Source organism: Lipotes vexillifer, unplaced genomic scaffold, assembly GCF_000442215.2.
Source record: "Lipotes vexillifer unplaced genomic scaffold, Lipotes_vexillifer_v1.1 scaffold134, whole genome shotgun sequence".
Lineage (NCBI taxonomy): Eukaryota > Metazoa > Chordata > Mammalia > Artiodactyla > Lipotidae > Lipotes > Lipotes vexillifer.
Genome location: NW_006787464.1, coordinates 1,458,119 through 1,475,870, shown reverse-complemented (window position 1 = coordinate 1,475,870; position 17,752 = coordinate 1,458,119). Strand labels below are relative to the sequence as shown.

The 17,752-nt window shown below is 35.3% G+C and overlaps 1 protein-coding gene across 2 annotated transcripts in view; it reads right to left on the bottom strand.

Annotated features, from left to right (window-relative positions):
* LEPR (leptin receptor) overlaps nt 1-17,752 on the bottom strand; it is a 189,810-nt gene that overhangs the window by 19,077 nt on the left and 152,981 nt on the right. For both annotated transcript variants that reach the window (XM_007460085.1, XM_007460086.1), the window contains exons 15-19: nt 16,572-16,788; nt 15,569-15,751; nt 14,042-14,137; nt 12,234-12,336; nt 11,241-11,316 (exon numbers count right to left, since the gene is read on the bottom strand). In XM_007460085.1, the coding sequence (XP_007460147.1) occupies nt 11,241-11,316; nt 12,234-12,336; nt 14,042-14,137; nt 15,569-15,751; nt 16,572-16,788 (675 nt within the window). The remainder of the gene's footprint in view (nt 1-11,240; nt 11,317-12,233; nt 12,337-14,041; nt 14,138-15,568; nt 15,752-16,571; nt 16,789-17,752) is intronic.

Genomic DNA, 17,752 nt, shown 5'->3' with positions numbered 1-17,752 from the left:
TTAAGAAAATTGAAATTATATCAAGTATCTTTTCCGACCACAACGCCATGAGATTAGATATCAATTATAGGAAAAGAGCAGTAAAAAATACAAACACATGGAGGCTAAACAATACACTACTTAGTAACGAAGTGATCACTGAAGAAATCAAAGAGGAAATTAAAAAATACCTAGAAACAAATGACAATGGAGATACAACGACCCAAAACCTATGGGATGCAGCAAAAGCAGTTCTAAGAGGGAAGTTTATAGCAATACAAGCCCACCTTAAGAAGCAGGAAACATCTCGAATAAACAACCTAACCTTGCACCTCAAGCAATTAGAGAAAGAAGAACAAAAAAACCCCAGAGTTAGCAGAAGGAAAGAAATCATAAAAATCAGATCAGAAATAAATGAAAAAGAAATGAAGGAAACAATAGCAAAGATCAATAAAACTAAAAGCTGGTTCTTTGAGAAGATTAACAAAATTGATAAACCATTAGCCAGACTCATCAAGAAAATAAGGGAGAAGACTCAAATCAATAGAATCAGAAATGAAAAAGGAGAAGTAACAACTGACACTGCAGAAATACAAAAAATCATGAGGGATTACTACAAGCAACTCTATGCCAATAAAATGGACAATCTGGAAGAAATGGACAAATTCTTAGAAATGCACAAACTGCCAAGACTGAATCAGGAAGAAATAGAAAATATGAACAGACCAATCACAAACACTGAAATTGAAACTGTGATTAAAAATCTTCCAACAAACAAAAGCCCAGGACCAGATGGCTTCACAGGCGAATTCTATCAAACATTTAGAGAAGAGCTAACACCTATTCTTCTCAAACTCTTCCAAAATATAGCAGAGGGAGGAACACTCCCAAACTCATTCTACGAGGCCACCATCACCTTGATACCAAAACCAGACAAGGATGTCACAAAGAAAGAAAACTACAGGCCAATATCACTGATGAACATAGATGCAAAAATCCTCAACAAAATACTAGCAAACAGAATCCAACAGCACATTAAAAGGATCATACACCATGATCAAGTGGGGTTTATTCCAGGAATGCAAGGATTCTTCAATATACGCAAATCTATCAATGTGATTAACCATATTAACAAATTGAAGGAGAAAAACCATATGATCATCTCAATAGATGCAGAGAAAGCTTTTGACAAAATTCAACACCCATTTATGATAAAAACCCTGCAGAAAGTAGGTGTAGAGGGAACTTTCCTCAATATAATAAAGGCCGTATATGACAAGCCCACAGCCAACATCATCCTCAATGGCGAAAAACTGAAAGCATTTCCACTAAGGTCAGGAACAAGACAAGGTTGCCCACTCTCACCACTCTTATTCAACATAGTTTTGGAAGTTTTAGCCACAGCAATCAGAGAAGAAAAGGAAATAAAAGGAATCCAAATCGGAAAAGAAGAAGTAAAGCTGTCACTGTTTGCAGATGACATGATACTATACATAGAGAATCCTAAAGATGCTACCAGAAAACTACTAGAGCTAATCAATGAATTTGGTAAAGTAGCAGGATACAAAATTAATGCACAGAAATCTCTGGCATTCCTATATACTAATGATGAAAAATCTGAAAGTGAAATCAAGAAAACACTCCCATTTACCATTGCAACAAAAAGAATAAAATATCTAGGAATAAACCTACCTAAGGAGACAAAAGACCTGTATGCAGAAAATTATAAGACACTGATGAAAGAAATTAAAGATGATACAAACAGATGGAGAGATATACCATGTTCTTGGATTGGAAGAATCAACATTGTGAAAATGACTCTACTTCCCAAAGCAATCTATAGATTCAATGCAATCCCTATCAAACTACCACTGGCATTTTTCACAGAACTAGAACAAAAAATTTCACAATTTGTATGGAAACACAAAAGACCCCGAATAGCCAAAGCAATCTTGAGAACAAAAAATGGAGCTGGAGGAATCAGGCTGCCTGACTTCAGACTATACTACAAAGCTACAGTAATCAAGACAGTATGGTACTGGCACAAAAACAGAAAGATAGATCAATGGAATAGGATAGAAAGCCCAGAGATAAACCCATGCACATATGGTCACCTTATCTTTGATAAAGGAGGCAGGAATGTACAGTGGAGAAAGGACAGCCTCTTCAATAAGTGGTGCTGGGAAAATTGGACAGGTACATGTAAAAGTATGAGATTAGATCACTCCCTAACACCATACACAAAAATAAGCTCAAAATGGATTAAAGACCTAAATGTAAGGCCAGAAGCTATCGAACTCTTAGAGGAAAATGTAGGCAGAACACTCTATGACATAAATCACAGCAAGATCCTTTTTGACCCACCTCCTAGAGAAATGGAAATAAAAACAAAAATAAACAAATGGGACCTAATGAAACTTCAAAGCTTTTGCACAGCAAAGGAAACCATAAACAAGACCAAAAGACAACCCTCAGAATGGGAGAAAATATTTGCCAATAAAGCAACTGACAAAGGATTAATCTCCAAAATTTACAAGCAGCTCATGCAACTCAATGTCAAAAAAACAAACAACCCACTCCAAAAATGGGCAGAAGACCTAAATAGACATTTCTCCAAAGAAGATATACAGACTGCCAACAAACACATGAAAGAATGCTCAGCATCATTAATCATTAGGGAAATGGAAATCAAAACTACAATGAGATATCATCTCACACCAGTCAGAATGGCCATCATCAAAAAATCTGGAAACAGTAAATGCTGGAGAGGGTATGGAGAAAAGGGAACACTCCTGCACTGCTGGTGGGAATGTGAATTGGTACAGCCACTATGGAGAACAGTACGGAGGTTCCTTAAAAAACTACAAATAGAACTACCATATGACCCAGCAATCCCACTACTGGGCATATACCCTGAGAAAACCATAATTCAAAATGAGTCATGTACCACAATGTCCATTGCAGCTCTATTCACAATAGCCAGGACATGGAAGCAACCTAAGTAAGTGTCCATTGACAGATGAATGGATAAAGAAGATGTGGCACATATATACAATGGAATATTACTCAGCCATAAAAAGAAAGAAAATTGATTTATTTGTAGTGAAGTGGATGGACCTAGAGTCTGTCATATACAGTGAAGTAAGTGAGAAACAGATAAACAAATACCGTATACTAACAATATATATGGAATTAAATAAAAAATAAATAAGGTTCTGAAGAACCTAGGGGCAGGACAAGAATAAAGATGCAGATGTAGAGAATGGACTTGAGGACACAGGGAGGGGGAAGGATAAGCTGGGACGAAGTCAGAGATTGGCATGGACATATATACACTACCAAATGTAAAATAGACAGCGAGTGGGAGGTGGCCGCAGGGCACAGGGAGATCAGCTCGGTGCTTTGTGACTGCCTGGAGGGTGAGATAGGGAGCGTTGTGGGGAGACACAGCAAGGGGGAGATATGGGGATGTGTGTGTATGTATAGCTGATTAACGGTGCTGTAAGGCAGAAACTAGAACACCATTTTAAAGCAATTATACTCCAATAATAAAAAAAAAAAAAAAAAAAAAAAAAAAAAAAAAAGGACATTATCTGGGGAGGAATCTAGCAGCTGTGAGGTACTGGTGTTTATGACCATATCTCTCCTCATCTAGCCAGAGCCCTGTTCTCCCATTTAGGCCACCAATCCCTGCTTATGTGCATCATGCTTTCCCAGTCAGCCTGTCTACTATTTTATTCTTAAACATGAAAGAAAGACAAAGGGTTTCTAGATATATGGGGAAATTGTGAGATTAAAAAAAATAAAGCCAAGATAAGTAGGAGGGGAACATGATCCTAGCAAAACCAGAGAATCCAGGGAATAGAAGAAAAGAGAATTTCTAAAACAAACAATGACCCTCTCAATTTGTATTTCTAGTAAGACTTAAGAAAATATTGCATGCATAAAACCAGAACAGAATACAATGAAAATGAATACTTGGAAATTTAGAAACATAAATAGCAAATAAATGTTTAATAGAAGCACTGAAAAAACAGGGTACGGCAAGGTCTCAAACATAAAACAAACATATTAGAGAAGTGATAAGAAATAGAGAAGATCTATGCAGAGGGTTCAACATCCATCTAATACAGATTCTAGAAGGAGATCCAAAACAAATAAGAGGAGAGGAAGTTATCAGAGAAATAATATAATTGCTTAGAGTTGACAGGAGACATGGAATCAAAAATGTCTTCAAACGAGGACAGAGTTACATGAAAAAGAACCCCCCCTAAATAGATTTAGACCTATCTCTAAAATTTTAGAACATCAATAATGGGGAGGATATTTTAAAAGTCAGAAATCTGCAAGTAACCAGTGAGGAGTAAAACTCAGAATGGCATCTGACTTCTCAGAAGTGATACTGATGCTAGATGATAAGGCAGGAATTGTCTCAAAGTTTTGTTGGAAAGGCTCGTCGACCTGGAAATTGATATTCCACCAAACTATCAAGCGAGGAAGGCACAACACAAGGAATTTCAGGCATGCACAGACTCCGACTTACACAATATCTCCTGGCAGGTCATATAAGGAATTAGTTAATCAATAAGGAGGAAGGGAAAAATATCTAGAAAACAGTATCCATTAGAAACCAGTTAAGGGAAAATTCAGAGTGATGGCTTGCAGCAATTTTAGAAAAGGCCTAATCCAGATTGCAGTAGGAGAATAAAGGGTTTCCTGGACAGGGTGCCCTGGGAACAGGTCTCAGTGAAGAAGCCTGTATAATAGCAGCACACAGAAGGTTAAAAAAAATTTTTTTTAAGAAGCAATTAGAAACTCCAGAAAAAGCAAAACAAACACAAAACAAAACATAAAAACTAAAAATGAAGCCAAGTAAAATTTGGCACAATTTAAATCAACAGGGTGGAATGTTTCTAAAATTTTTTGGAAAACATTCTCCTGTGACACTGGAACCACCAAAAAGTGTGGTAATATAATCACATATTACTTGCTTCTGCAAGGAACAATATTTACATACTCATAACAATGTCAATGCAGTTTATTGGGGTTTTTATTTTTTAAAATGAACCCATAGACAAATTATAGCACAGAACTTATTGTCAACCCTGACTTAAGTAAAAGTGTAAAGTTACAGTTGACAGAGATTGGGAAGTGGAGGGAGAAATGGAGGGAAGGGTAAGAGTGCTAATGTCTTTATTTTATTAAAAAGAAAAAATGGGGGAAGGGGAGCTCCAAGAAACAGTCTCTATTTCGTTGAACAAGAAATGGAGTTTAAGAAGATTCTTCTGAGCTTGCAGAGTGATTACTGAAGGAATTGGAAAAAGTGACAAACTATATATGGTAGGAGCATGGGGAAAGAATGGGAGAAAAAGTATGTGTATAAGTAAATCCTCATTTTAGCCAGAAATCAGTAAATAATGTCTACATTTCATAATGCCATAAGCATATTACTTTTAGAAATATAAAGGTGACCTGCTAGAAAAATTAAAAGCAAACCAGTTTAAAGTATTGGCACTTGGGAAGCAAGACTAAAGGTAGAGAAGGGTGCAGAAGGGACTATACTGCCCAACAAATGTTTTTCCATACTATTTCACTATTAAACCATGCACACTAGGCATACCGTAATGCAAAATGATTTTTTAAAATAATGGGACATATCAAGGCATATACTCCCAGAGAACAAAGAGACATATACAACCATGTGTCCTGTAGCATTGTAATAAATAGAAAAGAGTTTTCTATCCATCAGCAGGGGAATGGATATATGAATCGTGGTATATATTCATAGGATGAAATATTATGGATCAAATGATTAAATGAAATATATCAACATGAAGATATCTCAAAAAGAATGCTGAGAAAATAATAATTTTTGAATGATATGGGAGATGTATTAACGTTAACAATAACCAAATGTATTATTGTTCATTGGTAATGGATACATACATGCAGGTGTAAGAAAAACGGTGTTGTATAAAAGCATGAACTAGACAAATACATACTATATTCTTGAAAGTGGGTGCCCTAGGAAGGGAAGGAGAGATCAAAACTAGTAAGGGCAACAAGCAGGACAAACTTTATCTATATTTTTTATTAATAAAAATATACGAGGCAAATATGAGAAAATTTTAAGATATTGTGTTAGTACACAGACGTTTTTATATTACTCTATTTTATGTACTTATATTGTCTTAAAATAATTTTAAAGGGTAAAAGGAAATGGAACATACAAAAGAAAGAAAATCAAGGGGAAATTATGTGAGAGAATTTTCATCACATATGGTATCATCCTATACTGAAGTTGTTTTAAACAAATGTGGGTTTTTTGGGAAATACCTCAGAATACTGTCTTTTTTCATCTTTGATTTGAATACTTACAGGCTTAGTATGGATTTTGATTTACTATAAAGGGAAGGAGAATGACAGCTTAAAAAGTGGAAGAAATTAATTAATTTTAGGGGACATTTTAGAAATCAGGTTTATTGTCTAGAAATTACAGGTATAGATAAAAATCAATGTTCAAAAAGATCTGAATTTGAAGAACAAATTAAGGGAAATAGTTTATACAAAAATTATTGCCTCCTTTTAAACAATGCTGTATTTGAATTGTTTTTAAAAACAATGGGCTCCCATAGTCCGTTTGCTTTGCAATGCGTTGTGGGTTTTTTGTTTGTTTCCTTTTGTTTTAGAATTGGAAATCTCAAATTTTGCTTATCCATTTCATCATTTGATGGATATTTGGGTTGTTTCCATGTTTTGACCATTATGAACACTGTTGCTATGAACATTCATATACAAGCTTCTGTGTAGATATATGACTTCATTTCTATTGGATATATACCTAGCAGTGGATTGTTGGGTCATATGGTAATTCTATGTTTAACTGTTGGAGAACTGTCAGACTATTTTCCAAAAGCGCTGCACCATTTTCACATTCCCATCAGCAGTGTAGGAGAGTTACAATTTCTCCACCTTCTCACCAACACTTATTATCTGTCGTTTTTATTATAGCCATCCTAGCTAGTGTAAAGTGCTATCTTGTGTTTTTGGTTTGCATTCCCCTAATCGCTAATGATGTTGAGCATACATATATTCATTTGTGCTTATGGCTATTGGTACATCTTATTTGCAGAAATGTCTATTCAGCTCCTTTGCCAATTTTTTTGCGTGTTGATATGCATAACATAAAATTTACCATTTCAACTATTTTTAAGTGTACAATTTAGGGGCATTAAGTACATTAAGCAATACATTGTTAATATGGAATTGATGGCTAGGGTATCAATGTGAGTCTGATGGACCTGAGGTTAACCAAGATTTTCACACCTACAGGCTGGATGATCAAGACAAGCTACTGAACCACTCTGTGCCTCAGTTTTGTCATCAGAAAATATAAGGCTACTAGGTCTACGAGAGAATTAAATAAAATAATAGGAATATGAAAGTATGGAGCAGATAGTAAATTTGTCTTGTCCTCTTTAGAAATATAATGTGAATTATACTATATTATTTTTCCCTAAAAAAATATCTTTTAGTTATTTAGGAGATTAAAGTAGAAGATGAAATTTTAAGAAGTTATTGAATTTTAGAAGATTAGATTTTTATCATTAGTAAAACCTTTGAAATTATATTCTTCTTTACTCTTCAAATATCCCCCAAACTGATTTATTCCTAATTGTGTACCTGTTAAACCCTAGTAATAAACTAAGCATCTTGAGGGCTAGTTATGCTTAAAGAATATCTTAACAAGATTATGAAGTCTAACACTGGCAAAAGTAAAAAAAAAAAAAAAAAAAAAAAAAAGCCAACAACCCTTCCTGCGTTAATGGCTTTGGAAGATGAAGCCCAGAGGCAAACACGGGAAAAAAAAAAAAAAAAAAAAAAAAAAAATCAGTCTTACAAATAAGGACATTCACAGCTACTGTACTTAAAAAATTCTTCACACTTCCTCAGTTTACCAGAACCTGCGGAAATGTGATGATATTTCCGTCTATTGTATATGTCTGCCAGATGATCTGCTGTGGCATTACACTCCTCCTCAGGGAGCTCAGCGGGGTAGCGCATAGGCTAAAAACAGTCACTGACTGAACCTACATCCACCAAGTGGTTCCTTTGTGTCGGGCATTTTCTGGAACAGGGAAAAGCCATTTGGTGCAGGTTCAAACTGCATTTTGCTGAGGTGGGCCTAATCATTTCCCTGCCCTGGTAAACACTTAGAAACCATTTTCCTGGTGGTTCATAGAGGATATTTCAGAGCTTAACATATTGAAGACAGAGTGTTTGAGCTTCTCTGAAAGAGACAGTAAGATGGTTATTCCCTGCATTTATATGTACTGACATGGTGAAGCTTTTAATTTTTTATTTAGATAGGTATTTAGATAAAACTCCTCTCACATTAAAAGAAGAAAAAAACCCCAATATTTAAGAAAAATAATCTTCTCCTTATTCTTTGTCTTTTAATCTCCCTGCTTTCAGCTTGCAAATGTGCTAAGGTACTTCCTACCACAGGGCTTTGTATTCACTGGCGGACTTGCTGGGTTCTACCCTCCACCACAAATCTTAGTAAATGACTGCTCATTTTCCAGATCTCAGCTCACCCCCGTCCCACACACGACACTCAGCACACTGGGCCCTTTCTTTCACAACAGGTAGTTTATCATTATTAGTGTCTGTAATATTATCATAATATATATTACATATAACATATATAATGTATACTATTTGTTATTTCAGTTATAAATTGATTAATGCTTATCTTCCCCATAGACTGCACACTCCAAGAGTTCCTGTTTTCTGACCATTTTAACCCTAAGGCCTAGCACAGTGACTGGCATAGGATAGCTATTCAATAAATACCCCTTGAATGAATGGATGGAGTGAATTAATGAATTTTAAAATAAATAAACCATTTTAGAGAGAGAAAAGAAAAGTTCTTTCTATTCTGGTTTTAACCAAGTCACTCCTCTATGACCTCACCGTCTTACTGCCTAGATGGTAAGGAAAATCTCTTACAAATTGTTTTCCCAGAGCCTAGCAACATCCTAGACTTACATGTAAATACTTATTCTCATTTTGTGCTTGCTGAATGAATGACAAACAAATACACATGGCTGAAATATCACTATCACTACAATAAACGTCACTGTAAGAATTCATAACGAAAGAGAAAGAAGAGGAATAAATACTTTACTAATTGAAAAAACCATCAGCTCTGCTTTAATGAAAGGAGACTCCGTGTCTTACAGTGAGTGAGGGCATAGCTGAGAAGTGTATGGGTGTGGGGCTGGTTAGATTCAGGCTAAGTGAAGTTTCTATAACGAGAATGACCATATGTAAAACTACACTGCTACCATGTCTGAAGATATGGAACTGTCTCTTCCACTGAAAGATTACAATTTAAATGTCTGCATTATTTTGCCCACATTATTACATATCTGTTCACTAATTCATTCATCGGTAAACTGTAGAGCAGTGTTTTCTAACCGCAAATCATATCTGTTAGTATGTGAATGAATGTAGAGGGTTGTAACCAGTATTTTTGAAATGAAACAGAATTTTGAAAACAGAGGGTGTTGCAAATAGTAAAACTGTTTTGAGCATCTTTTGTTTCAGTTTTGCATATTATCTACATCTACTCATTTACTAGGTTGCAAGGTAAAGCATTTTTCTCACTGTGGGTCATGGTCAAAAAAAAAAAAAAAAATCGAAAGCCAGAGAGAACACTTACTAATAGAACAGGCTCCAAAGTCAGATAAATTAGAAAACTAAGCCAGACTCTAGAACAAGTTACCTAACCATTATAAGCTTTAGGTTTTTTCTTCTATAAAATGGAGATTATAATACTTATCCCACAGGGTAACTGAAAGAATAACATAAAACATGTAAATATGTAAAATAATGATAACTAATATTTGTTGAGACAATACTATGTTAGAAGTACTATCTTCTTTAGTCCCCCAAACAACCCAATGAGGTAAGTTCTATTAAACCTCATTTTACAGGAGAGGAAACAGAGATACTGAGAATTGAAGTAAAAATCTTAATGAGTGTAAGAATATGTATCTCAGTGATTTGCACATAAATAAATGGACATTATTATAAGATATCAGCAAGTCATTAATAAATCCTGACCCTAGTACTTTGCCTTTAGCAGGAGAAGCTCAACAATAGTTGTGATTGGTAAAACACAACCCTTGAACTCGGAACACTCTTCACAATAAAAAATAAAATGCTCCAGGAACTTAAAGCGGGCAGAAATTCTTCTGAACTACATTTGTTCACAAAAGGCTTGGGGAAAGAAGAGCTTAGAGCAAGGTCTTCATTGACATGGAAGGGTCTTGTAGAGATGAGGAGAATAGTATAGGCATGACTAAGGCCCACGGACAGAAAAAATGAAATCTGTAGGTTGATAACAGATTGTAGAGAGAAGTCATTGAGTACTTGATCTTGTAACTAAAAGAAAACCACTGAAGACTTGTAACAGTGACTAATGATGACACAATTATTGAGACTGCATAATAACCTCCATACGATTATTGTTCAAAACAGCGTGAAGATATTTTGCCATGAAAATTGAATTCTATTTTCCCAATTTTATGGGTGGAAAACCAACCTTGCTTCAAGGGAAATTATGGGAATTAATGATACATTTGTTAAACTCTAGAGTTTTCTGAGAAAATCTATTATAAAGTGCAAATTATTTTATTAGAGTTGACTAATTGTTTCATAAAGTAGCTTGAAAGGAACTATCTTCATAAATGTAAGTTTTATTATGATAATTGCATTTTTCAGATTGCAGTATTTGAGGAAAGGATTATTTATATAGTTTTTAATTGATTTAAGTAATTATGGAGATAATTACAAGGGTTAAAAAATATTGATTCCAGCCTTTTCCTAAGGACAATCAATTTATACCAAAAATGTATATACAAATATTTGTTCTCCACCAGATTTGACTCTAATATTCTAATATTTATTTTATTATATACTGTGACACAGAAGAAAGATATGTATTTGTTAACTCAGATGATAAACTACCTATTGAATTTTTTTTGTCCTGGTTTCAAATCCCTGCATCTTGCTATTCTTGAAAACAAATAACAGATTAAATAGACTCATATTAAGATGAATTGAATAAAATAAGATTTAAACCTTATCCTTAAAATGTTTTAAACCTTAAAAATGTTTGAAGCTCTAGAAGGCATATAGCATCTAAAATGCGATCTTATATATTCTGGGGTTTAAAAAACTGAAAAAGGGACCTTCTGAAAATTAAGTCCTTGTGCCCAGGAACAATTCTTGGGGTTTGGAACATCTTCCCAAAACAGCTTTTTCATCCTACAAAAGATAAACAAGGCATTAGAAGTGAAGAAAAACATTCACATGGAAAATGTTAACAGTTAATAAATATACAAACTAGAAATTTATCTACCAGACTGGTTATTCCTCAGTAGGATCAGATTCACTTTCACATGCTCTACCATGAAGATCTCCACCAACTTTCTGTCTAGACCAAAGTTGATCACTATAATAAACATAGCCAACTCTCATTAAAAACTGTTTGCCAGGCACTGTGCTAAATGCTTTGCACAGGTTTTTCTCAGAGAAAATTAAATATTAAATATGGCCATGAATTGAGTTTCAGAAACAATTCTACTGGATATGGCCCAATCAGCTCACTTGACTGAAAAGTAAAATCACTTTTCCCTCTTCACTGCTAGAAGACAAAATTTTCTGTAGAGATTTGGCATGTGTGAAATAGCCTCAATGGTCCGGACCTCTCAGCACAGAGTAATGGGGCACCCAAAGAACCATCCAAGAAATTCAAGGCCATTTGTCAAAGCAAACAGAATGGAGCCACTCAGCGCCGACGTTTAAAAAGCAGAATGTCTACTGACCATAAGTGAACTGACGGCTTCAGATAAATCTTCACCACTAAAAGTTCTCAACCTAGACTGTACAACTTTGAAAGCCATTCTTCTCACCTCTAAGAACATACTGCCTAGGATTTCCTATTATAAGCTTGTTATTTCATGAATGTATATACAGTAAAAAGAAACAAAACTAATTTCTTTCCTGAGGTTTATGTGTACTAGCAAAACGGAGTGTGGTTTCCTGAAATCAGGCTTTTTCTTTTTATGCCATCTCATTGCCATCAAATACATATAAAAATATTTAGAACACTTTAGTGTTTCTGATTTGGATTTAAAATCAAGGTTTAAATATGTTCAAGATTTTAACACCAAGTACAATACCTTTGGTGTGATATTAACAATGTTCCAAGCAATAAGATGGAAGAGGAAATAATTATTGGCACAATTACATATAGACCTGCATCATGCTGGTGTTTTCCATCATCTGAAAAAGAAAAAATTCACACAACTCTGAAGCTTGAGGAAATAACATCTTTCTGAATCAGAAATTATAATAGACCTTTTTTTCTGATTTCAACATAAATCTGAATGACCTTTAAAGATATAAAAATCAGAAAGAGGAAGATAAAAGTATAGCTTTGATCACATTAATAAAATTATTATTTTGGGGGCTTCCCTGGTGGTGCAGTGGTTGAGAATCTGCCTGCTAATGCAGGGAAGACGGGTTCGAGCCCTGGTCTGGGAAGATCCCACATGCCACGGAGCACCTGGGCCCGTGAGCCACAACTACTGAGCCTGCGCGTCTGGAGCCTGTGCTCCGCAACAAGAGAGGCCGCGAGAGTGAGAGGCCCGCGCACCGCGATGCCACAACTAGAGAAAGCCCTTGCACAGAAACGAAGACCCAACACAGCCATAAATAAATAAATAAAGCAAACTGTCAACAAGTAAAAATAAACACAATTATTTAAAAAAAAAATTATTATTTTGGTCAGAATTATGCTTCTTGTAATTTCGCAAAACATTTTTTCAAAAGTATTTATTTGCCAGCTTTCTCCATCTGGTCACTTTTAGGTTATATGAGTCCAAGTGTCAATAAAAGTTGTTATGATGTCTCTTTGTTTCAGCATCTGCTTTTAGAGAAGGCAACCTACAACACCCACCAACCTCTATCTTGCTCACTCCAGAAACATTGACCTCCTTACTGTTTCTTGAACCACAAAGCATGCTCACTCTTCGGGGCCTTTGCACTTGCTATCCCCTTGCTGAAATGCTCTTCCCCTTTGTTCTTGCAGGACTTTACCCAAATATCACCTTCACAGAGAAAAAGACCATTTTGGGCCACCCTTACTAAAGCACCATATTTTAACTCTATCCCTTCATTTTATTTTGCTTCATGCACTTATTTCTATCTGACATTATATTATACATGATTTGTTTATTGTCTGTCATTCTTATTAGAGTACTGGAGTTTAAGCTCCATTTAGGGCACAGACTTATGTTCACTGTTCAATCCCCAGTGCTTAGAACACTGTTCAGTGTATATTTGTTGAACAATACATGAATGAAGCTTTAGAATTATTTTAATTCTAAAACCAGGTGAAATGTATCTCTCTTGAAACTTCATTATTGGGTTGCTTGGATTTGAAGACAATCTGAAAAGTAATAGCAAAATCGAAATGTTCCCACTTCAAGTACAGTAAGGTGAATCAGAAATATAAGACACCCTGTGAACTTTTTTCTATAATTATTGCTACAGTTTTATTTTTAGAAAAAGATTTCCTTTAGAAGATGATTGAAATTTAAAGACTCATAAATATGAGTCAAAATATATTGTTTGGGGTAGGTGTATTTATATTAATTGTACAGAAAACTAATATTTTTCCAATTAATCTTTATGATGATGTATTTTATTGTATAGCTGGATACTTCCCTTTATTTTGTTTCCATCAACTTTTAGACTGAAATTTTTACTTACCAATACAAGAATACAATACCACGCCTGATTATTCTTCTTACCACCACCATGGAACCATGTACCCTTACTGCAGTCACCCATGAGGCATCTACATAAGACTCTGGGCTATTCCATGATTCCATCAGAAAGAAAATAATCAGATGGCAGCATTACTGCTAGCTAAGGAGGAAACCACAAATCTGTGTAAAAAGAAACTAAAAGTAAACATTTTTACCTTGGGTGAAACTATCAATTATCTTCGGTTTCCCCACTCCCTCCATAAATATTGGGTAAAGACTGAACTGATACTTCTCAATGGGGATAAAATGATCTAAGGAGAAAAAATATTTTAAAGAGTCATTCCCACTGAATTAATATAAATGAGTGAAATCTATGTAAAAAAAATGTTAAGTGACTCTCTCCTATATTTCCATGGATGTAAAACTGATGACTTATGGGTTGAAACTGATGGATTAAAGACTGACGATTGTTACCTATGGATTGAAACTGATAATTAGGGAGTTTCAAAGACAATCTAAGCACTACTAATTCTACTGTAATGACAATAATTTCACAAATAATGTTTTAAAATCTTACCCAAAGATAGAAGATTGCAATTTTTCAAAGGCATGTTCCAGTGATAGCTGGTTTGTTCAAGTTCAGGGTGTAGGAGTTGTTTTATTTCCCTTTCCAGGACAATACACTCTACCTCCTAAGACCAAAGCCAGCACTATTCCCTTTTCATAAGAATTTAGTTTACTTAGCTCCCCATTCAAGGCAGCTGGGAGACTAAAGTCTCATGAAATCCCATGCAGAGAAGATGGGAGTGGGAACCAGGAATTACCTTACATATCCAGGCGTCTAGATCTATGGAGGATGATCACCTTCATAGCAAAGCTCAAAAGGGATCTATCAGTGATCTATCATTTTTACAAATGCTAATAAGATATAAATATTATTCCACAAGAGATAAATCTCTTTGAAGCACAGAGAGTAACCACCTAGACAACAGTATAGTAATGAACTGGATTTAGTTCTCTATCAATAATTTGTTTCCATTTACCTTGATGCCAAATTCTAGGGTCTTTGCAATGAAATAGAAGTATGTGCCTTTGGGATGATGTTGTAAATAAGAACATGGCAATCCTTAGCTTCCCTGCTTAAACCTTACTCAGACTTGGAGACTCTGTATTGTGCACTAATATTTTGTATTTTAATCATCTTGTGGGGTAACTGGTCTACTTTGGGAATATTATGCTGGCTTATGATCCTCAGACCTTCAGCCTGGCCCTCCCACTCACTGCTAGTGGCATCATAAGTTGGTACACAATTTGGGAAAACAATTTGTCAGTAGATATCAAAAGCCATTAAAATGGTTTTAAAAAAAGGTTAAGCTGGAAGCAACATAAATGTTCTCAAGTAAATAAATGGTTTATGTAGATTCTGGAATAAAATGCTATACAATCATTTAAAAAATACTTATAAGGATTGTGAACGAAATAGAAATATGCTTGTGATATATCAAAGGAACAAACCATAAGAAAAGTGGTAGATGATATGATTACAACTACATAAAATATTTAAATGGAAAAGGATCAAATGGAATAGAATTAAATGTTTGTAATAGGATGACAATTTAGGCAGCAAGATCTATCATCTATATTTTTGAAGTTTTCATTAACTGACTATCTTATTTGAATTAATAATCTGTAGCATCATACTAATCCATAGGAGAAACTTAATTAAAGTACAGTAAGCTTACCGTGGACATAATACTTCTTAACAGAGGAAGGGATTTTAAGCCATTTAATTTCATTGTCTTCATGAAGAATTTTCCACTCAAGAATAAAATATATTAGATTGTAATCACTGGGTGATAGCATCCAGGAAAGAATTACACAGCTGCTGTTTAAAGGATAAGCACTGAGTGACTGCACGATATTTACTGTGGGGAAAAGAAGGGAATTTATTTTTAAATTCAAAATTAATGAAGATCTCCTAATTGCCTTTAGGAACATATAACCTACTGAAAAGGGGAGAAGGAAGAGAAAGCAGACATTTATACAAATAAATAAAGCAGACATTTACACATGGCAATTATTTTTGTATCACAAGTCATATAAGCAGAGAGGTGTGGGAATATGTGCTATGAGGAGAAATAAGATTCTACCTAAAAAATCCAAAAAAGAGATTTTTGGATATGGTCAAAAGGTGTTCTCTACTGTAATACTGTACAAGCCTATTAATCATTCTAATTCCCTCCAAATCTTCTCTCCTGCTGATGGAGTCCTGCTTTCAAAGCACAAAACTGATCATTTTAACACCCTCTCCACAGAGTCCCACTTAAAAGCCTCCAGACTTCCGCACGTGAGAACAAAATTCCTATCATGCCTACAGTTCCCTGAGGGCCATGCCACAGAGCCTCTGTCAGCCTTTCTGGACATTTTTTGCACCAGCGCCAACCCCGTCTTCCTTCATATCCTCTCCTGGACTACAGGACTTTTGGTCAGATTTGTCCTCTCACGGGAGCACTTCCCCTGAGCTTCTGGGGAAGTTTAATTCCGCTACTGTATCCTCAAGAAATCTTCTCGGACCCTCAATACCAGGTTAGGCTCTTCTTTTCTTTTCTTTTCTAAAATTATACTCCTTTCCTGGGAACACTCATCTCAGTTTGTAAATAGGCATTAACTTGCATGATTATTTGATTAATGTTTGTCTCATCTATTGGACTCTGTGAATGCAAAGTGAGGTGTACCTTTTCTTACCTTTGCTCATGGGCCATGAGAATGTTAAATTAAAATTTGCAGAAGAAGCACCAATTGAATTGACGGCCAGAACGGTAACAGAGTGTGCTTGCTCTGTCCAAAGGAAAGTGAATTTAGTGTGATTTCCTACATCTTCTGACCACGTTCCATTGCGGGAAGTATGATGTTTCACCACATATCTTCTCACACTGCACAATGAGTCATTTTTCATCAGGGGCTGCGGTAAACATAAAAACTGATTAGCTTAAGGGCTACAGTGCTTTTTATACTGACTGAGCTCACGGAACTCCTATTAAACATTTCCCATTGGTAAGCAGGGGCCAGGCCAGAGCAAGCACTGCTGAATTCAAGGCTGAGAGGTATGGGGCTCTGACCACAGTCTCCCTGAAGCCGTCTGGGTGGCTATGGAGCATGGGAAACTTACCTCCCCCCTTTTGGTTTTTTTTTTTAAGACTCAAAGACTAAATCATTTGAAGATAATGAAGTATGGATACAAACAGGACACTTTTCTACCTGGAAGTTTCACTCTAATTCTAGAGAAAAGAAAGACTGAAGGAGAGTTGAGAGTTTCTTCATCTAAAAAGCAAAAAAGGAATAACCCTCTGTTTTCATAAAGCAACAACTAGAGAGAGTTGAAAAGATATTAATCAACACTTCTATTAATCCTGGTGAGACTGGTCACTCATTTCTTTCTTCCCTTGATATGCTGTCCCTTCCAGTGACAGAGGCTATCAGGACAGTGTACATGGAACCCCAGAATTTGTGCCTTTAGTTAAAAAAAAAATCATACCAGGTCACTGATGATTCAGTGTAAAATATATAATTAGTCCAATTGTATTCATCCATTCTACAGAATATAACAATATGTCCCACTTCCCCCATCACCTTCACCTGTTTCAGGTAAGATTTAAGTGCTACCAATCCCTTGTAAACCCTTAGAAAGCTTAACTCTATACAATAGACTAGAACAGTTCTTCTCAATTTTTGTCATTGAGATTCTTCTAAGTCAGAAATTGAGAAACATAAATACAAACAAACATAAATATGTCCCTGCAGGGCGTGGAAGAACCTGGGTAGGTGGTGAGTAAGATTTTAGCAGCCTCTGCAACAAATAAATGTCTGAAAAATCATGCAAATTTTTCACTTTGTTTTTTTAAAATAATCTGTCAGTTTTCATATAC